Raw genomic sequence first — 23,342 nt, 5'->3', positions numbered from 1 at the left:
AAGTTTGAAAACTTCTTTGTGCTTGTGTAGGCCTCCTTTGAGTAGGTACCTATGAGTTTGGGAAGCTTCTATTAGAGGAGCTTATTTTATCCCTTGGAATGTTCACCAGTATAAAAATGATACTTTGCTTTCTGAAACTACGGGCTGAGACAGTATACCATTAAAGCACGTCAGTATGTGTGGGGTTGAATGTTATTCTTTTTATTTTTTAATATACTCGACGAAAAAAAAGAGAAATATTTTTGGCAAGTAGTATCTACTTTTATTTGACTGAAACAATAATGTATAGAAAGTCCATAATTGTGAATGAGTTCATTACATCAACCTTTCGTAAATGCTTTGTATACAGCGTGGTAAAAAAGTTCTGCATAAAATTCATATTTTCATTAAACATATTTTTTTCGAAAAACGGTGAGTCCCGTCGATTTTTATTTGATCCAGGGCACCTTGTTATGTGGAAATTTTTTTTTTCGATAATCCACTTACAGCAGCGATGACATAATTTTTTTTTTAAATGACAACGCATATTTTTTTCGTTCGAAATTGATGACAGTGATAATTATCTAAACAACGGTTGCAACTGGTGTTATGTAATATTTGCGGAATTATTCATCAGATATTGTCAGGATCCTGATTAAACTGCAAAATTTAGAACCAAGTTCAACCGCACAAAATCCAAATAGTATGTAGCAAATTAAGGTCGACTTTTTGTCTTCGAGTTTGCCGATAAATTCCTCAAAAAAAAAGATCCAAAGAAATGTTTACTTGAAAGGAGTAGATTACCTGAAATATTGAAGACTAAAAATCAGTACCGATTTAACATTCTTTGGTGAAATCGTTTAATTCGAAATGGCAAAACTTAGTGAACGCGAAAGAATTGATATTTTGAGGATGATTGGTTTCGGCGATAAGTTACGAACCCATCAAGAAGCTTGCCAATTATTTAATGCAACGTACCCTGACAGACCACCAATTACGCAATCTACGGTTAGTAGGGTACTGGCAAGGTTTGAGGAAACTGGTAGTGTGAAAGATGCTCCTCGTGCGGGTCGTCCTAGAGTAGATGATGAAACTAGATTGAATATCCTGGTGGAGCTCCAGGACAACCCTCATTCTAGTACAAGGTCGATTGCATTGAACAATGATATTTCACATGTAACTGTGGTGAACTTTCTCAAAAAAGAGAAATTTCACCCCTATAAGGGTCACTTGATACATGCATTGACTGAGGACGACCCAGACCGCCGTCTCCACTTTTGTGAAGATTTAATGCATCGATGTAACGGAGACCCCGACTTCCTCAAGAACATAATTTTTTCTGACGAGGCTACTTTTTATCTTAATGGATCGGTGCATCGACATAACTGCCGGTATTGGTCTCAGGAAAACCCGCACTGGGTGCAAGAAGTAGATCATCAGCACCCCCGAAAGGTGAACGTTTGGGCGGGAATAATAGGGCGTCGTATTTTAGGCCCGTATTTTTTCGAGGAAAATTTAACTGCTGCTCGCTATTTGGATTTCCTGCGGTTCGATTTGGTCCCAAGCTTAGCAGAGTTATTCCCGAACAACGAGGATCCTGATATTCCTGAGGAAAGAATTTGGTTTCAGCAGGATGGTGCACCGCCCCATTATGGAGTGCAAGTACGGGAGTACTTGAATAACACGTTTACTGGCCGGTGGATCGGGCGACGCGGAACAATCGAGTGGCCTCCGCGTTCGCCTGATTTAACACCTCTAGACTTTTTTTTTGGGGCTATTTGAAATCGCGTGTGTACACAAACAGACCAGGTGATTTGGAAGAACTTAAAAACCGTATTCGTTTTGAAATAAATCAAATCGACCCGGGAATGCTTGAACGAAGTGTAGACGGCGTTTACACACGCTTAGGACAATGCCAAATGGTACAGGGTGGGCAATTCGAACAATTTCGCTAGACTTACACAAACATTAGTGTAATTTTACTCGTTTGAAATGTAATTTTGTCAACTTTGTCCTTTTCGGAGCCATTAATAGTGTAAGTAGACAATTATCACTTATAAGAACTTAAGGTGCATTTTTCTAAAAAAAATTGTTATGTAAGACATCGAAATTTTCACACCGTTGTTTAGATAATTATCACTGTCATCAATTTCGAACGAAAAAAATATGCGTTGTCATTTAAAAAAAAAATATGTCATCGCTGCCGTAAGTGGATTATCGAAAAAAAATTTTTCCTCATAACAAGGTGCCCTGGATCAAATAAAAATCGACGGGTCTCACCGTTTTTCGAAAAAAAAAATTGTTTAACGAAAATATGAATTTTATGCAGAACTTTTTTACCACGCTGTATATATATATATATATATATATATATGTCTATAATTATAGGTATGTTTTATGGTGGCTGGTGAAAATTAAAGTGGTCATATTTTGATAACGAATAAGCCATTTGTTCTTCATAAAAGCTCCCTTTGTGAGCCTAGAAGTCATTTTCTAAAAAATAGTACTTAGGTCCCAATAAGTTTTATTATCAAAATATAACCACTAACATTTACCCATTGCCACTGAATGTATTTTGTTTATAAGTCAATTAGATAATGCTGCAGTGATAAGGAAGTATATCGGCTTGAGTACAGGGTGTAACTACAATAAATTCTATTCCGAACACTGCAATGGCAAATTCTGTCAAATCAATAAAAAACCAGCGAGTTGGTGTCTAGAATAGCTTCGACATAGAGGGTATTGAAATTTGGGTAAATATTGTAGTAGGTAGATATGTGGTAGTAGGCTACATCTATTTTTGAATTTCAAAGAAGTAAATGATGCCAATGACGGTTACTGATATGAGGACGACATATTTTTAAAAATAGAGAATAAATAGTATAACATCGTATAATACCTACGTTGAATATTTAGATTTCATATTTAGATAAAATAAAATATATTTATAAATCATAAGTTTAAGAAAATAAAGACAAAACTATGTGTACAGGTTCGGAAAGTCCCCATGATACATCGGCCGTTACGTGAAAGCGATAAAGTAAAAAAGTAAATCCGTGCGATAGACAAGGATGGTTACATTGAAGACGTTTCATAATCTGAATAGTCACTCCCACTTCTAACCCAAAACGGGCGGTGACTATTCAGATTATGAAACGTCTTCAGTATAGCCTTTCTTGTCTATCGCACGGATTTCTTTACTTTACTTTGTCGCTCTCATGTAAAGGCAGATGGACCATGTGGATTTGCCAGCCCTGTATATGTTTTATATGCTATCAATTTCCCATTTTTCGCTCTTACAACCTACGCTATTTTGTATATACATCAGTGCTGGAAAATCCACATGGTCCATCTGCCTTTACATGAGAGCGACAAAGTAAAGTAAAGAAATCCATGCGATAGACAAGGATGGCTATAGTGAAGACGTTTCATAATCTGAATAGTCACCGCCCGTTTTAGATATTGTACCATGGGAACTTTCCGAATAACCTGTATAGTTGAACAGCTCAAGCTCTGTGCAGTTAAGTTTAGTCTGTTTTAAAATAATAATTGCCACACCTAAGTCAACCATACGCGGAAAACGGCAGCCTTTGTCCTTTGTGTAGATAAATTGCAATGCTTTGTTTCCTTTATCTCTTCCAATCTCTCGCTCGCAAATAAATTGTCTTTTTCCCCTCTTTCTTTTCCGACATCTTTTTTATAAATACCTATAGGTACATTTTATTTCATACCTTGACAGAAATCATATAGCAGGCTTTAAAACCAGGAATATACATATACCTATACATACCTATATATTATCTTTTCATTAATTTTGAATATCTTGTATCTCGGAAACAAAGATTCTCATAAGTTGATAGGAATTTTTTGTTTATTTAATCCACCATTAAAATTTGACCAATAGTTTAAGTTACACCCTGTATAAATATTAACGAACGAAATAATTTTCTGAAGTTTAAGTAATTGAATCCAATAAAAGTTAAATAAATCGCCCCTTGTTCCTTTGCGTCCAATATTTCTCTTGTAGTATTTATTTTTATTAGAGCAATTAGATACTGAACTGAAAGGGAAAGGATATTAACATATAATTAATGGAATTAGTCAATTCCTTAAGGTGTACTTTATTACTCATACTTCTCTTTCTCTCTCGCACCTACTGCAAAATAGAAAGTCCACAAAACAACTTTCAAGTGGTTTTCATCAACATGGCAAATAACAGCTACAGAACAGTTTATGCATTTGCAAGAGAAATGTACCCCAAAACCGTGAAAACCGATATACAATATGGTACGGCTGGATTTAGAACCAGGTAGGGCAATTCAGTTATTTTATATATTTTGAGGTTAAGTTATGGGAAAGGTGTGACCTAAAGGGTAAAATTTGAATGAAAATTTCCTTTTAGAGCCGTTGATCTTGAATATGTGATGTACCGTATGGGACTCCTGGCTGTGCTTAGAGCAAGATACAAGAAAGGTCGGTTTTTTTGAAATTATATGGCTGCTGTATGTTTATAAGTATTATTTTAGCTGTCATTGGAGTTATGATCACTGCCTCACATAATCCTGAGCCAGATAATGGTGTAAAATTAGTCGATCCTCATGGAGAAATGTTAGAGCAATCATGGGAGGCTTGGGCCACAAAATTTGCCAATGTTGCGTAAGTATTTGCATGTGTAGAATTTTTTTAATATTAAAGTCAGTTATTACAAAGGATCTATATGTGTAAAAAAGGATTTCCTTATCTATGTGCCTACAAATGTTCCAGATTTATTGATAAGTTATCATTGTTTTAACTGATATAATGAAACAGTATCTTAATACTATATTTAAACTTAAATATTTCCAAAATTCTCTGTTATTGCAAACTGTTATGTATATTAATTGTAATTTGTAATATTGTTTCTTTCATTGTGCCCATTTCTTCAAGTTTCATCAGTCCTCGTCATCCCCATAATTTTTCCCAATTGTCAAAATTTTCTGTATACTACTGAATATTATACACTATTTTTTTATATTTACTTGCCAATATGATTTGTTTAATACAATTTAAAAGGTCTTATTGAGTTAACTAAATAAATTTACACTCTCTGTTATTGATTCTAAAATCTAACAAATTACCTAGTAGGTTTTAGAACTAAATAATAATCACTAAAAAAAGTTTACAAATGGACAAGTCTACCTAATGATTATAAGTCCTTTTTAAATATTTCCCAAAAGTGACATGCACATGCATAAGCAATTTACTATATATTTTAAATAGTTTTGATAACTTTAAGTAATAGAGGTATTTTCTGCATTTATTTATGTTCATGTCAACAGTTAACACACAGGATTTTCTGAAATCCGCTTTAGCAAAATATTTACTTCTATTGAAAATAGATGCTAAATATTTGATCTTGAAATAATCATTAGCAAGTCTGTTTCTTCCAAAGGTAAAATTATGTTTTATACTAACCTGACTACATAAACTTTAAATTTATCTAAACATTAAATATTTGTTGGTAATATATAAAGCAGTTTTTCTCCATAAGAACGTTTTTAAATGAAGAAATATTAAACATAATATTAATATCTTCAAGGAAATATAATTTAAGAGTATTTAACTTATTAAGAGTAGGTCATTTCAAATATCAAATACATAACATGAGTTAAGGTGGTAGAAAACAATATTCATTTTATAAATGAAACTAGTTTGAAAATAGAAGCCAAGCCAGGGCATTGACATTCGTCATCGTAGACGCTAATTAGCAATTGTTAATTACCTCAGGATAACGTATATGTGATCTAAAAAGGCCTAGACTAGAGCCAATGGAACTTATTTTTATTAGGACATTACAATTTTATTTACATTTTTTTTTATATATTTCTTCAGGCCCACGAGTTATGTAGTGTCAGCCTTCTAGGATGAAAAGTTTTGAGTTACAATTCCTCGTTTAAATTGTATCCACATTTACAGCCCTTTGAATGAAGATGTAAACTCATAAGGTCTCTTTGAATAATTCTTAAAATAATTTTATCAACTAAATTCCAGCTTCTGTAAATGAAAAGATTACTTCCTGTCATCGGAAGCCAGTACTTTTTAATGACATGCAACAAGTGTACATTTTTTAAGTAAAGTGGCATTTCAGAAAACAGTACCACAGTAAAAATGTGGCACGAAATAAAATGCTGTTTAAGGCTGGTGTTTTTAGCGACCTTTATGTTTTACGTAAAACAATAAGCTCAAATTCATATTCAACTATTTCAAAGTTATCATGAAATATATATATTTTGAATGTGTGGGTACCTTTTTATGTAAGCAAAATTGCATTAAGGTAACTAGATCAATCTAAATTGGTTTTGGTTTTTCATCCAAGGAAGATCTTTGTATGTCTCATTCGCTTCTGTACACCCTGTACAACAAACACGAATATTTTATCAAATATTTCAAATATAAGTTCACATACTTTAAAAATGAATTCACATAGCCCCTTTTAGAGTTATATACCTAGGTATTTCTTTTCTTTTTTCAATCGCTCCCTCCAAACTGAAATTGAAATCAATCACAAAGAGAATATTTAACTTTTTTATATACCAAAAATTTATTCTTAACATACAAGGGTTTTTACATGTTATAGTAGTATTTCCCTAAAACCTTAGTAAACCTTGTTTATAGCATTGTTAATAACAGTTTAATTAGACCTTTCTAAATCAAATTAATAAGATGATAAATTAACGAATAGTAATTACATTTATTTTTACCAAGGTTTAGATCAGTTTTTAATGATTCGTAAATTGACAAATAGTAATTGGATTTTGTTTTTATAATTTATATATTTGTAATAAGGTTTGAATTGAATTTAATTATAACTTTTTTGACTAGTTTATTTTTTTGGTAATAGCTTTATTCTTTGATCGCTTCTGACCTTATGTTCACTTCATTTAGTTGTTCTTTAGATCACCTCATGCTTTACATCTCTTTCTGCGCTCTATTTTAGTGACAACAAACTTGAAGACACAATAAATGAATTAATCAAAGAATATAATATTACAAATATGAATGACAGGGTAGAAATACTTGTAGGAAAAGATACAAGACCTAGTAGTCCACATCTAGCTAAATCTGTAGTTGATGGAGTACTAGCTCTATCTGGGAAGCCTATAGATTTTGGAATAGTTACCACTCCACAATTGCATTACTTTGTAAAGTGTAGAAACACACGTGGAGCATATGGTCTACCTACTGAAGATGGTTACTACAAAAAATTAACAACTGCTTTTAAAAACATCAGAGGTAGTAACTTTACGAATGGTAATTATACAAATAGGGTAATATATGATGGTGCGAATGGAGTTGGTGCTAAAAAAGTAAAATTTCTCAAAGAAGCCTTACAAGGTAGCTTAATTATCGATATGTATAATGATGAAATTATTGGTTCGGGAAAATTAAATTATTTGGTAAGTATTTTGTAGTATTTTCCGTTTTATTTTGGTATTTTGTCAACTGTGAAAAAATTTAAAATTAGTTATAGAAAAGGAAGAGCAATTTACTTTATTTAAGTATTAATATTATGAAACTAATAAACAACAAAATACACTTCTATTCAAAATTAAAAATATAACACAACTTTAGATTTTAGCCCAAAAAGCTTGTCAGATTTTAACGATTTTTTTTTATTACAAGTTCATTTCTTAGACGATATGGTAGTATTTTTTATTATAATTTCCGTTCTCAGAATATACAGGGCGAAAAGGAGACTAAGTTTTTTCCACAAAATTTGATGTACTTACCGTATAGGGTGTGTCAGCTAAATCAGCGAATGTCTGCTTGAATTAAACTATAGTCTCATCTTTTCTGAATAATTTGTTTTTATACACATATGTGTGTTATTAATTAAGACACAATTATTAAGTAAATGCATACCAATTTATTGTAAAAACCAAAAACTTAAAATATAAGTCATAAGATTAAAAAAAAATCGGTGACAGATAACATAAATACCCTACTAGCTTCCTGTAACAGTCGCATTTATATTTTAGAAATATATTATCAAGAAAAAATGAATGTATGTTCGAATATGAGTGAAATATGTGAAACATTTATTACATTGACTGTCTTCAGCCTTCATAAATGATTACAAGCCACATGACCATCGAGCTTAGGAAACCAACATTTCACAGCTTGTACTGTCAACTATAAATCCCTAAATATTAGCATCAGTAATATTAATGATTCTTTTACAATGAACAACGACAAACTGTTATGTCTACCTCAAGATACTCACACCAATTACCATTCAGTGAAACAGAATGTACTGTTTTAGTGTAATCTTGATCTTATTGTTTTAATTTTACTGAAATTTATTTTGCAACATGAAGGAAATAAAATTACTGTTCCAAACAAAATTACTGGTCACATGGCTTGTAATTATTTATGAAGGCTCTGTATACTTCAGATACATTTCAGCCCTAGACAGGAGATTTTTGAAACATAAGTACCTACAGCTTTTTAATTGACAAAAAAATATATAATCAAGCTTTTTCCAAAGAAACATGTTTTTTTGCATAAGTACTATATGTCTGTACATGTAATACCTATATTTGCAAGATATTGACTGACAATGTGTTTCTGTGGAATCAGAGGAATTGTCGAGTAGGTATATAATCGAATCGTGTACTTTAGAAATACTTATTTTATTTTAATTATTTGACGTAGAGGTTGTAAACAATAGTGTCATCTATAGATATGCTACCTAAACACGAATTGATGTAAAATTGACATATTATAAATAGATAATGATATTTATTTATTTATTTATGGAGAAGGGACAAACACAGGCTTTATAGCCCAAAACAATGCCCACAAATTACTTAAAGCTAATTGAACATAAAAGTACAGAAAAGATTATTATAATAGAAAATGTTAATTTACAATAATAGTTCCCTTTAAAAATCTTTTAAAACTAATGAGCGAGAAATGAAAAATATCTAGAATACTACAGTATAAGCACATATTACTATAGTAAATGTTAGTAATATGTGGTATTAGTTAAAATGTCTGCATATTCTGTTTATAGGAGTTTTGACCAAATTAATTCGATAAATTCTCATGAAACAGTGCATTTACTCTAAAATCATGTTGTGGTACATGTAAACAGCTCAAGGCTAATAAATCTGGGGAATCGATAAAGTCATTAAGAAGCTTATACAAAAATACTGCTTCGGCAATAATTCTTCGATTCTCCAATGAAATAATATGATAATGATTTCGTAACATCGTGCTACAATAAAAAGAATACACACCACTCTCCTTGTAGTGTAAATATCGCATAAATCTGTTTTGTATGGCCTCAAGTCGAGACTTATATATGGTATATTGAGGACTCCATACAATAGATGCAAAATTGATTATGCTGTGCACGTATGCAAAATATACAGATTTAATAGCAAAAATCGACCTAAAATTTTTGCAAACTGACAATGAAACCAACCATTTTGTTGCTTTTTAAAGTTATTTAATCAATATGTGAGGAAAAACTCATTTTCCTGTCAAAGACAACCCCAAGATCTTTTATTTCTTGAACTTGATTTAAAATATTCTTATTAAAGTTATAATTATTAGAGTATATATTTTGGTTACGGGTAAAACAAATATAAAAACATTTACTTAAATTTAATTGAAGCTTGTTCAATTTACAGTATTCAAAGAAAGAGTTTAAATCTTCCTGGTAGGCAATACAATTATCGGAATTATTTATTTGTAGTAAATTTTCAAATCGTCTGCATAGAGTAAAAATTTACAAAATTTGAAACAATGACGTATATTGTTGATATATATTAAAAATAGTAAAGGTCAAAAATGTGATCCTTGAGGAACATCTGACATTGCAATGTAGGGGGGAGATTTGTAACCATTAATAGTTACCAATTGCGACCTATTGAAAACATAAGAGGTAAGCCATCTAGTAGGTTACCATGTACACCAATTTCAGACAATTTAGATATAAGTACATTATGATTAATTTTATCGAATGCTTTGCTAAAATCAGTATACCCGGCATCCACCTGAGTCTGGCTATCCATAGCAAAAAAGAAATTGCTCAGTTTAGTTCAAGTACACCCTACCAGGTATTTCAAATTTCAGGAAGAAAAACTTATTCTCTCTTTCACCTTGTATATAGGAAAATTGAAAAAAAAAAAAATTTGTCATTGTAACTAAGGAACAAACTTTATAAAAAGAAATTGCCAGTCAAAAACAGTTATTTAAACAATGATTTTAAGAACGAAAATTGATTGAATGATGTGTATTTTTTACTTATCCACTTTTTTCAGTGTGAAACTTTTGCTTAGACAAAAAAGTTTCAGAGAAGCTACCTACGACTTGACAACAGTTTTGATTGATTTTAAAATTTTTCACTTAATCGAAATACATAAATTGAAAAAACAAATTATGTCACTAATAAATTAATAATTTATGACATTTCATAATACATATCTGGAAAATAAATCAGTAACTATTTTATTACCATCTAATTAATTTTCAAAATATTTTGATAAATTTTTATTATTCCAGTGTGGTGCTGATTTTGTCAAATCGCAACAAAAATTCCCCACTGGCCTTCCTGTTGAATCCAACGCTAGATGTTGTTCAGTTGATGGTGATGCAGACCGAATTGTGTATTATTATTTAGATGAGAACAATAAATTTCATCTTATGGATGGAGATAGGATAGCAACTTTAGTTGCGGGATATCTCCAAGAAATTGTCCAACAAACAGGAATTGATCTCAATATGGGATTAGTACAAACTGCCTATGCCAATGGGGCATCTACTGAATATATCACTGAAAAATTAGTAAGTTTTGTTTTTTTTACGTTACATAATACCTTTTGCATACTGATCTTAAACAAAATATTTTATTTTCAATATTAAACTGTTTGTAAGGTACCTTTATGCTATTCAGCATACTGTATAGTTAGGTACTATACAGGGCGAGTCAGTTTTTTGTAGTAGGATTTTCACATTTGATAGAGAATCATTTTTTAATAAGAAAAGTTCCTATAAATGTAGGTCTTAGAACGCTTCGTTTGTGAGATATAGGGTGTTAAAAACAAACTTTTTTTAAGAATTTTTCTTAATATCTCTAAAATACCAACATATATTGAACTGAAATTTGGTATTCATCTTCATCTTCTAGTGGTTGGTCCTATAAAAGTCCCATAGCACTGCGGCCTAATTAGGCCTATTGTGCGTCCCACTACTAGTCCTATTCATCAAGTAGATTTGTTCTTTTTACAAAGTCCAAAAGCTTCCTTGCTGACACTTCTCTCAGTTCCTTGGGTTCCAAATAGGGTCTCCCAAGGAGCGCCATTCTGCTACGTGCAAATCATATTTTAATAAGAAAAGTTCCTATAAACATAGGTCTTAAAACGCTTCGTTTGTGAGATATAGGGATATAAGACCAATAGATATTAAACTGAAATTTGGCATGAAAAAACAAACACAGAATTTAAAGAAAGAACTAATTGACACACACGTTACACAATGTTTGCGTTCTTATGTTAACGTTATGACATTTAATCGTTTTTGTTGATTTTCAGGGTACATCATATTTTTCTTATTACAGATATGTATTACCAATATCGTTGGAACAGTTTCATGCCAAATGAATTTAACCAAAAACCGTTCATTTTATAAAAAATTGAAAGAGAGCTGTTTTGTTTAGAATTGATTAAAAAATTTAGAAATGATGTTATTTTCAAGAAAAATCCACAGGCGTACGAATTATTTTTTTAAAGGGGGCAATAACCCACTTCAGGCACGTCACTGGTGTATGAAATAGATAACAGATATCTTTGTTTTATTCACCATAACTAATGTGTTATTAATACCAAATTTCAGTTCAATATATGTTGGTCTTTTAGAGATATTAAGAAAAATTCTTAAAAAAAGTTTGTTTTCAACATCCTATATCTCACGAAGCGAAGCGTTCTAAGACCTACGTTTATAGGAACTTTTCTTATTAAAAAATGATTCTCTATCAACTGGCATAACTTCAGAAGATTGTTCCTTGGGTTATTTTGCGCCAAAGAGCCCTAGGCTCATGCCAAACTATCAAGTTTCTGTCAAATTGTTTTTATCAAATTAATTTGATGTTAAAATTTAAAATTTAATTTCGTATCAAACTAATTTGGTCAAGTCAGTAAAATAAATAAATACTTAAGTTACTCTCAGAATAAACATGAAATGCATAGTTTATTCATTTATTTATATATTTTTAATAATTTTTTCTGCCTATATTTCATGTAATTGGAAAACAAAGATACACTAATAATAAGTCAGATTTTATGACATCAAATTCGTCCTGATGTTACAATTGCATGTTCACCCTGTTCTGATATTTGAAAAAAATTTGAAAAGCTGACATGACCTTAATGAGCTTTAGTCTAGTGGGGTCTTTAGTGTCTAATAATAGATTAAAAAGTAATTAAAAAATCTTTCCCAATATAGATTAAAATTTTAGGTAACAGTATTGTTAAATATTTTTTTCTATCCGATTAAAAAGTATATTTCTGATTCTGTTTCTTGAATATCAAAAGGTACTCCATTATACTATTACAAAAAAAATAGAGAAAATGTTTAGATTAACATTATTTATTATTTTTTATCCGCAACCAAATGTTCAATAACCTTAAATAGTTTAAATCTCAGCAGATTCTGATCCTGATCTGTACAAAGGGCAAGGGGGCTAGCCTCCGTTGTTTACTTAACGAGTCGTATGAGTCTGGTGGTGGTGATTCAAACTTTGTGGCCCTAATCTATAATGTATTTAAAGTCTGCTATGAAATAAAAATTAAAATAAATTATTACAAATTGTGTATTAGCAATTGTAAACAAAATTAAATAAATTCCTTAAAATTTTTTGAGGAGACAACTCTGTGATACTTCCTTCGTAAGTAAATCACAAAATATTGTATGACTATATATTTTTGCAATTTCCCATAAATATTCAGTGAAAAGTGATTATAACGACATTGCTTTATGCGATATATTAGATATAACAAGGAAATTTGGAAGTCGCAGTTTAATCCTATAGAAATACCATATTAAAAATATCGTTTACACAATTTAAGGAGGTTCGATACCCAAAAAAAATGGTAAAAAAGTTTTCAAAATCATTGAAATCTGTTAATAAATATGCCAACTGCCTCGTGTAAAAATATCAGGTCGATTGCCAATATAGTTTTTTTGAAAAATGATATTAAAAATTATGCTCTTATACACAGACTCTTATGCGAGTTGGGAAAAAACTTTAATCAAACGTGAATATTGCACTTAAAAATGGTTAGGATCGGGAAAATAAAATTGTAGTTACAGAATTAAATATTACTAAACATTTTAAAACAATAAAAATATGCACTTACAATGTAATTATTGAGATAATGGAATGAATAGATAAAGTTTTGACAAATTTGATCCAATGAAAGGAAATATGGCAATAGAATATAAAATTATTTTAGTTGAAACATAATGTAGTAATAATTAATATTAAATAAATTTTTCATGATCTAATGCAGTATAATAGCAATTTAAAACAAAAATTGAAAGGATCTCTTTGCAAAATGAACAGTATAGATGTCCTTTCATAATCTTCAATTTGACAAGGCGATGTCCCACTACCATACACTGAGCTTCTTGATCCACATTCTGTTTCATACGCATTTTATATTGCTTTTCAGTCATTACTTTTCCTTTGTATCTTGGATGTTCATTCATGTTTACGGTATATGCGCCAAGCGGCCAACCACAGTTCACTTGACAGTTGACCCAACTTTTACCACCACGCCACACTGATGTACAATGTTGCCAGATTTCGCCAATAGTTTTACAAACTCTTAATGAATAAATAGACGTTTTTATTCAAATAAAAAGTTAATTGTTGTGTAACGCTTTTTGGCCTAAATTGATACAAAGAACCTCATGAAGTTATGATATTGACTTGAAAAACACCCTGTTATATTATTCTGTGGCTTCAAACCCCTACTAAAACAATGATCTATAATTATTTTAATAAGATCTGTTATTGCCTTAGAAAGTGCCTGTTGCTTGTGTACCTACTGGAGTGAAACATTTACATCATAAAGCTCTCACATTCGACATAGGAGTTTACTTTGAGGCAAATGGCCATGGAACAGTAATTTTTAGCCAAGAAACCAAGAATAAGTTGAAAGAAGCAGCGAAAAATAATAGGTAAAATTTGCAAATTAGTTTTCACCATTTTTATCAACATTGTGTTAATATATTTATAGTAAATTATTTCTAAAAGTAACCGAGTATTTCCATCCATTTCTTTAGCTACTCAGAAGAACAAAGAAAAGCCATCGAGAAGCTCCAAATCTTAATAGACGTGATTAATGAAACTGTCGGTGATGCGATTTCCGATATGTTATTAGTGGAAACTATACTTCACGCTAAGGGTTGGAATGTAACTGATTGGGAGGCGTGTTACACAGATTTGCCAAACCGTCTTATGAAAGTAACTGTCAAGGTAGTGAAATTGAAATCACCTTATTAGTTTTGTTTCAAATATATGCCTTTAGGATCGTCGTGTAATTAAAACAAAGGATGCAGAAAGGATATGCGTGACTCCAGAAGGTTTACAAAAAGAAATTAACACTTTAGTTTCCAAGTACAGTAAAGGTCGAGCTTTTGTTAGACCGTCGGGGACGGAGGATATTGTTAGGATTTATGCTGAAGCTAGTACAAGAAAGGAAACAGACAAACTAGCAGCAGAGGTAGCTTTGAAAGTTTTCGAGCTCGCAGGGGGTACTGGAAATGCTCCCGAGATTCCTCAGTAGGACGGGTTCGTTTTCTTTTCCTGACGGATTTTTAAATTAATTTTTTTTACGTTATAAGAAAATTATTTGCCATATCAACAATGATTTATTTTTTATTGAAAAAGGAGGGAAAATATTTAGTTATATATTTAAATCATCCATCTTTTTGTTTTGACTTGATTTGGATAATTTTCTTTGTCAAGTTTAGTTTGTAAACATGAATAATATTAACAGTAGAAGCTTTTCGCTTTGCTACTTTTTTCCATCTCTAGAAATAAAAGTTTTACTATAAATCACTTTATAAAGAAATTCTGAAAATATATTAGAAATTGTTATTTCGTTTAAACAGCTTCTTATTGATTGATTATTTCGGCCACTTTTTAAGAAATAATAAAATAAGTAACTTTTTTATTTTGAGTAGTGGAATGTAAGAACACATTTTATCTAGTCAAGAATGACTGTAGCATTACCAAGTCTAGTCTTAAATGTTTTGCATTTGGTTTTTGAAATATTTTCCCTCTTTACACTTTTTTTTTCCAACCGAAATTAAACGACTGCAAATTTTGCATCTTAATAATCAATATTGAGTAAACAGCCATAAGCAAATCCAAGTGCTCAAATTAACAGAAGGTCCTCTATAGGGAGATTTTATTTTAAGTAAAAATAGTTTTTTATTTTTTTGTTCTATTTTAATTAATGAGTATTTTATACATATATGAGGAAAAATAATTGTTTAATTTGGTTGGAAAGTTTTTTTTTTATTGATTTATATATGTTTTAAACATTTATTATTTATTATCTTATTTGGGCAATGTAGAAAAAAATAATTTGGCAAACCATGCTTTTAATATACAATATAACAGATTCTGATTTAACAACAAATTTAACAGAAAAAATGTCTATCTTTAAAAAATTTTTAAGCTCTTTAAAATAGCACTTTCATCAAGATGATGCAGTATTCCACCGACAAAATTCCGCAGTTATTAGATCAAAAATAAGAAAAAAGTTCATGTGAATGTAGATCCGCAAGTGCTTCGGTTTTAAAATACAGGGGAGGTGATAAAGTTTCATTATTTTTTGGTTTGGTTCTCATGTCTTAATTTATTTTACATGTTTTTTAAAGTAATCCATTCATGTTTGATACATTAATTCAATTTTGGAGACACAGGTTGATACCCTATTGGAATCACTACCTTCATTTTTTTCTAATATTGACTTCTTTTGAGAAGCAGTGCAAGTCTCAGTAAATCGTAAAAAAACAATGAGCAGTGTTTATTGGAAATGGTCATGCTTAGTGACTTGACTTTTCTATACAATTAGAAAAAATGGATGATGCAAATAATACTGCTCTTGCGAGAGCCACAATTATAGCGTTTCTATAAAGCATGTCATTTATCTCCATTTCCCTGCTTTTATCTCATTTACAATTTGCTGTTGTTTTTTTCTTCATAACCATTCATTTCTTATTTCATTTGACAATTAATTCTCCCCAAATGTCTTTATTCTTGTTTTTCCATCAATCTACGAGGGTGTATCAAATATAAACGGGATTTGTTTTGTAAAAATTTCTAACTTTATTTAATTAAACCTAAAAACATATATTATTTTTCTACATAGTCCCCCGCCCTAGAAATACATTTTTCCCATCGGATTGAGATCTTTTTTATTCCATCGTCATAGAAACTCTTTGGACGTTGGCGGATGTTCCAGCATTTCCCAGCCTAATGCATCCAGTTTTTGTCTTGTGGCATTGGCCGCATGTAGCCTGGCATTGTCATGCAAAAGACACTTCTTACCGATTGCTTCTTCCTTTTCCTTCGAAATGACAATTTGGTGGAATCCAGTAATTCACAATAATATTGTGTATTAATGGTGCGTCGATCATGGAGAAAGTCAACGTGAAAAGCACCTTGCCGGTCAGAAAATATTGTTGCCATTACCTTTCCGGTTGACAAGCGCGTCTTTGCCTTCACCGGTCCCCTCTCGCCGCTTTTTCTCCACTCCATACTCCCCTGCTACGACTCGGGCGTGTAGTGGTGCACCCAAGGTTCGTCACAGGCGACTATGCGATTCAAAAAAAGCTTCACCCTCTTTCTGGAATTGATTAAAGTGTCGCTGCGAAGTCTCTAATCGATGTTGCTGGTGTTCCTCCGATAACAGACGGGGAACCCATCTAGCAGACACTTTACACATTTTCAAGTCATCAGTCACGATCCGGTGTTCAGTTCCTCAATGATTTCCCAGAGAGTTATGCGGCGATTTCCCTCCATGAGATTTTGGACCGCCTCAATGTTGACTTTGGTCATACTTGTCCTTGGGCGGCGAGCGAGCGAAAATTCTTTGTGCCATGCAAATACACGGGTCCTTGACCCCGAACTGTGCCTGCAATTGCCGTAAAATTTTGGTTAGATTCGCCCCCTCCTTAGCCAAAAACTTAATTATAATCCGTTGCTCCATGGAGACATGCACTTCTGTCTCGCTCATCGTTTCTTTGCATACCTAAAGGGACTCGAACGAAGTGCAGTCAGTTCTCCCCACTCCCTAACAGTACAGGCTGTCTGTGCATCAACTCCTTCAAGGTCAAGGACCTCTCCGTAATTTTAAGAAAAAATCAGTCCCGTTTATATTTCATACACCCTTGTATATTAAATATCCTCTTCTGTTCCTCTCATGTTTGTTACACTTTCCAGATGGCAACATTTTTTCTACACTTTGGATTTCCATCTAAATCCCTGTTCTCATTTCCCTAGTTTCATTCTTGTTTACTTTAAGATCAATTTTTTGTACCTCTTGTATGAGATTATTTAATATATCCATCATATCGCTTACATTTTCTGATGTTGGACAAATGTCGTCTACATATTCCAAACCTAAGTTTTTTTGTTTTGTAGGAGGTTCCATTTTATTACGTTATTTAATTTCTTATATTGTTCTAATAAACAAACGAGATAGATATTGAAAAGTAGAGAGTATAGTATTGGTCCTTGTTTTACTTCTTTTTGAATTTCAATTTTTCCACTCAGGTGATCTTTATATACTTGGCATGTTGCTTTTTCATTCATCAGAGTTTAATTAATCTTATTAATTTCAGGGGGAATCCAAACTCTTTGAATTTTCCAAATTTTTTGTTTTAAAGTGTCAAAAACTTTCATAATGTCAATGAAGGCTAATAGCAAACCTTATTCATTTCTGCTATATTGCAACACACGTGACCAGTAATTCTGTTTGGAACAGTAACTTTATTTCCTTCACATTGGCAATTAAGGATTTTTAGTTCACAGTACCAACCGTGAAATGTTGGTTGGCTAAGCCCGGCAGTTGTTATTCCATTCATCACAGTTCTGCGAGTGCAATTAGTTTTAGTGTACTATCTGTGTGAGTTTCCCGCAATTCTCCTGCTATAGCATTCCTACCTCACTTCCCATTTCTGCGTACTAAACTTATCACTATCTTATCCTAATTAGATACAATTTATAAAAATTAGAATTTATCACTCTGCCATAACTCAAAGAGCTGTACAATTTTGTCAGCGGAATATTGCAACAGCTAAACAAAGCCTGTGTTTATCTAGTTATTTGACGTGCAACAACAAATGCTTTAATTTTATAAATAATATTTTGTAGCTTGTTATTTTTTTACTGGTTATTTATTGATAACTTTAACTTTTACTTACAATTAAATGACTGTCAAATTTGGCTTCATGTTCTCAAAATCAGGAATTTCTTGCCAAATGAGCTACATTTATTAATAACAAAAATTCTTCTCTATCAGAAATTTGTTAAATCAAGAATCTTATGAGCTTTGTTTCTAATTCTTTGGAAACAGTTTCCAACAGTTAGACGCAAAAGCATTTGATTGAAAACAATTAATTTTGAACCTTGTGTAAGCATCGGAATGCTGTTGGAAACTGTTTTGGAACAAAGCTATAATATTTTCGTTTTCAAGTATATATTACGTTGCGGTTACAGAGGCAAGCTAAATAACCAAATAGTTAAAATGTAGGTGATTTTTGTTGAAGTGAATTTGTCATAAAACCATTTGTACATTAAAATGACTTACATTTTTTAGTAATTATTAAATGAAGTCTACCAAAAGTCACTGAAACATTCATACCCATGGACTAACATTTAGTAAAAAAAAATCGCTTGCACTGCAGCTGCAGCTATGTACATTTTTAGATATTTTTTTCGTTTTAATCATATGTTGTAAAGCTGTCAGTTTAGTCATTACATAACTGCCACACATAATCAATATCAGCTATACAAATTTACCAGTTAATAATTAACCAGTAGTAGATAGAATATTAATGATAACATTGACCACCAATATATACAGAGGCATATCCACAAAGTAAGAGTACTCAATTTTTAAACAATTGAAAGGCAGTATATTTATGAAAAATTTACATATTCAGAAAGGTAAATCGAACAGTATTTTTCCACGTAAATCTCTTCAACCTCAATGCACTTTATGAGCCGAGGGATGAGCTTTCTGATACCTTCATCAAAAAAATATCCCACTGCCTTTCAGATCACTGTGTATCTCATCATCAGGAGGAAACCTTTTTCCACCCATAAACATCTTCAGAGAAGAGAAAACTTGAAAATCAGAAGGTGCCATGTCAGGGCTGTGAGCGGGGTGGCTGATGACGTTCCAGCCGAATGAATCCAAGACTTACTCTGTGGCATTGGCTGTGTGGGGACTGGCATTGGCTGTGTGGGGACGTGCAACAAGCACACTCCCTTCAGTAACATTCCTCTTCTTTTTTCTCAATCGCCCTCTGTAGTGTTTCCAAGGTTTCACCGTACCATGCGTCATTGATTGTTTCTTTCTGGGGCAAAAAGTCAATGAGAAGAATCCCTTTACAATCCCAAAATGCAGTAGCCATGATTTTTCGGGCCAAAACAGTAGTTTTGAATTTTTTCGCTGATGGTGAAGGCGGATGTCGCCACTACATTGATTGTATTTTCGTCTCAGGAGTGTAGTGGACCACCCACGTTTCGTCGTCAATCACAATACAATCAAGGCATTGTTCACTTTCCAGTTTGAAGCGCTCGAAAAATTTCCGTGAATTGTGTTGATCTGTGAACTGTTTTGGTACCCACCTCGCACACAATTTTCGATAACCAAGTGTTTCGGTAACGGTTTAATGCAGAAGAGATCTGGAGATTTGTGGAAACACTGCATTCATCTCGTCCAAAGTCAATTAACGGTTGCTACGAATCATTTCAACCTTGTTCACCACCTCATCAGTACCGATTGAGGGAGGCCCACTCTTTTATTCATTATGAACATTCGTTCTGCCATATTTGTACTCACTGCATCACTTGTACACATTAGTACGATTCGTCACACCATCCCCATAAACAGTTTTGATTTTGTTAAAAATCTGGAACGGCACCTTTCCCTTTGCAAGAAAAAAACGGATTATGCTCCTCACTTCGCAGCTGATGGAATTCGGAATAACGGCACACATTTCAACACCCCACTACAACTACAGTTTTCAACATACTGAGACCAATGAGCTCACATTCTGCTCCCAACGCCTTGGCCTTGAATGCACTGTTGCCAACTTTGTCGAAAACAAAAGCCATAGAGCATAGAGTCTCAATACTCTTACCTTGTGGATATGCCTCGTAGGAAGACAAACGTTAAGTCCTTTATTATTTAATTTTTTTAAATTTATTAAACCAACGTTCTGATCATGAACATTAACACGAAGCTCAGCTTAAGAGTCAATTTGTAGCATATGTAGCAATGCTACTGTTGTATAATGCACAATTTGGATTATTCGAATTCAACAGTATTTTTTTTTAAGTCTGATATTAGTCATACTATAATGACATCCTTCCATCTATATATAAAGTTACCTGTCAAGTAAATAGATAAATATTTTTATATAAAGCTATTTATATTTATGTAAAATCTTATAAAACATATTTGATTTCAAATGTTTAGTTTTTATTTATTAAATATTGAGTAAGCTTAAAAACATCCTGACACTACAAGTGTAAACTATTTTGACCTAAATTATTGTCAAAGTAAGTTTCTTAAAGACATTGAGTTTTTTGATAATTTTGAACATTACGAGACATATTTTTATTAGAAATTCAGAAGTGAAAATATGTTCGCAATTAGTTAAGCTAAAAATTTATTGAAAAGTTGATGCTAGTAATTAATACGTAATTTATTTGATAAGTAACAAGCATATAACATGGGTTTGGAAAAAATCATCAATAATTTTTTGAACTTTGGTAAAATATTATTTATTAAATAAAAAATATGGTGGTACATTAAAATTTGAAAATATTCTAAACTACTCTGAATATTCATAAAATTGAGTATCATTTATTTATCTAAAAGAATAATAGGACTTGGATATTAAAATATCAGAATAGTCAGCTTGCCTTTTAATATTTCTTTGATGAGAGTATAATTTAACAATTATTTTGCATTAAATGTGGTAAATTTAGTGAGCACTGAGAAATCTAATTTTTTATATAAAATATTTCTCATTGCGTAATAATTTTTAATATAGATGAAAATATATTTATTTATTAATTGTTTAAACCTTTTGTACATTTCTTTTAACTAGAACAAATTGTTTTTTATCATTATCATATTTTATATTGTTATTGAAATATACACGCTATATGTATATATTGTTTAATAATTTAAGTATGTATTTAGAATGATTAATATGTAAAAAAATGTACTTACACACAAAAAATTGGTAGAGGGATGTGTTTCTTAAATTTTTGTGTGCAAGTGCGCAATACCAAGCAACAATACCCAGTGGCCTCTTTTTGCATGAATTTGTATGTAAACTGTAACTACTAAACTTTGTAATATTTTGGGATTATATTCTATCCCTATACCAAACTGTTTTAATCATTTTACTACACCTTTGAAATAAATTTACTCTAGGCGAAGCTTTAAAAAAAAAATGCCTAACTGAAAAAAGGCAAAATATTAAAATTCCATTACTACTGAGTTTTCGAAAAAGTGTTGCAGGTAATTGTATTATTATTTTTGAGAAGAACTCCCCCCTAAATATTTTATAGTTATTTTCAGAGCACCACTTATTTTATTGTTCAATGTCGATGAAAAGAGGTTGCAAAAAAACCATAACAAATCGGAAATTTGTCTTTGAAGCATAAGTATCTGAAAATTATTTCAATTATGACTTTTATTGAATGGGTGTTTACCATGAGCCCTATCGTCCGACATATAATCCAGTCGGTATCTGTTTTAAAAGTAGGTTGTATGGATGTTTTATAGTAACGCTAATTTTTGTTGGAAATAGTTCTAAATATTATGTAAAATGATAATTGCCATATGCGCCTGCTGAAAAAGTTGTGCATAATTGTTATAGCAAGAAAATGAAAAAAAAAATTTTTAAAAAGGCGCATTTTTCTCCATTCTTTCATATATATCTCGAACAAAGCTGACAAAAAATTGATTGAAATTGCGTAAGTGAATTATGCTTCTCCGTTCGCATAGTCCCCCCACTCCTCACTCTTTGACTCTGCTCGATTCCTGTGAAGTGTATCAATATTATTTGCATCAGAACAGTTAAAATACATTTCCGTTTTAAACAAATTTTCAAAGTTATAAAGTCTTTGCTTCAAACAGTCGAAACCACTTTTGATTGTTATTGTACAGTACGTTGTTTTGCCGTAAACTCACTTCAATTTAGAGCTTTCATATCTCGATAACGATTCATTGTATCCTCAACATCAAAAGTGGATTTTGTTCGTCAATCCTTCCTCTATCTTATCATTACATTTGAAGAATCCAGCTCTAAATGTCTATAATAATTTTTTCGAAGAAATTTTGAAAAAATTCTAATTGTTGCTAAAATGCATAAAATCGCAAATTTTTTGCGCTGACAATTACGCACAACTTTTTCAGCGGATGCATATCGCAATTATCATTTTACTTAATATTTAGAACTACTTCCAACAAAAATTAACGTTACTATATAAAAAATCCATCCTGAAACAGATACCGACTGGACTAATAAACAAAAATTTAATTCTGTTAAATAAGATAAACTATATAATGGTACCTAACAAGTAATCTATCAGAAAACTTAAACAGTAATAAATAAACGATGAAAAATTAAATACACAAAAATAAGTAAATAATGTGTTTACTCACCTGATTTACAGCACATGACATACTTGAAATCTTGTAGCTAATCTTCGAATACTGGTCCAGGATAATTTTCAATGGTTCTGGTTCTAAATTTCTCACTTTCCGAGTTTGTTCACATACAACATTAGTGTATTGGCATTCAAAGCTCCCGTAATCTCTTAAATGTTGAACCAATCTGATAAACATTTTCTTATTTGGTAGATACTTATATATCAGGATAATCTATCTGATATTGTGTTTGCTCTTGACAAAAAGTAAGCTCTAAACTTATCAAGTCCTTCTTGGTGCTTTTTCATATCACGGAAAAACTTAAAAACACAAAAATGCACTGTATACCGTTACTAACACTGAAATAATTAAATTTATAAAGTTGTACACTTACACCAC

General features: G+C 31.6%; 1 protein-coding gene across 1 annotated transcript; it reads left to right on the top strand.

The window, feature by feature from the left end:
* The first annotated feature begins 4,137 nt into the window (after positions 1-4,137).
* Positions 4,138-15,509, top strand: LOC108915003 (phosphoacetylglucosamine mutase). Its single transcript, XM_018720945.1, has 8 exons — positions 4,138-4,288; positions 4,382-4,452; positions 4,506-4,635; positions 6,956-7,415; positions 10,531-10,812; positions 14,051-14,208; positions 14,314-14,506; positions 14,559-15,509. The coding sequence occupies exons 1-8, from the start codon at positions 4,185-4,187 to the stop codon at positions 14,814-14,816; spliced, it is 1,656 nt and encodes a 551-aa protein (XP_018576461.1). The 5' UTR covers positions 4,138-4,184; the 3' UTR covers positions 14,817-15,509.
* The last annotated feature ends 7,833 nt before the right edge of the window (positions 15,510-23,342 follow it).

This window comes from Anoplophora glabripennis, unplaced genomic scaffold (genome assembly GCF_000390285.2).
Source record: "Anoplophora glabripennis isolate ALB-LARVAE unplaced genomic scaffold, Agla_2.0 scaffold924, whole genome shotgun sequence".
Lineage (NCBI taxonomy): Eukaryota > Metazoa > Arthropoda > Insecta > Coleoptera > Cerambycidae > Anoplophora > Anoplophora glabripennis.
Note: the sequence above shows the minus strand (reverse complement) of the source record. Positions and strands in the feature narration are given on the sequence as shown.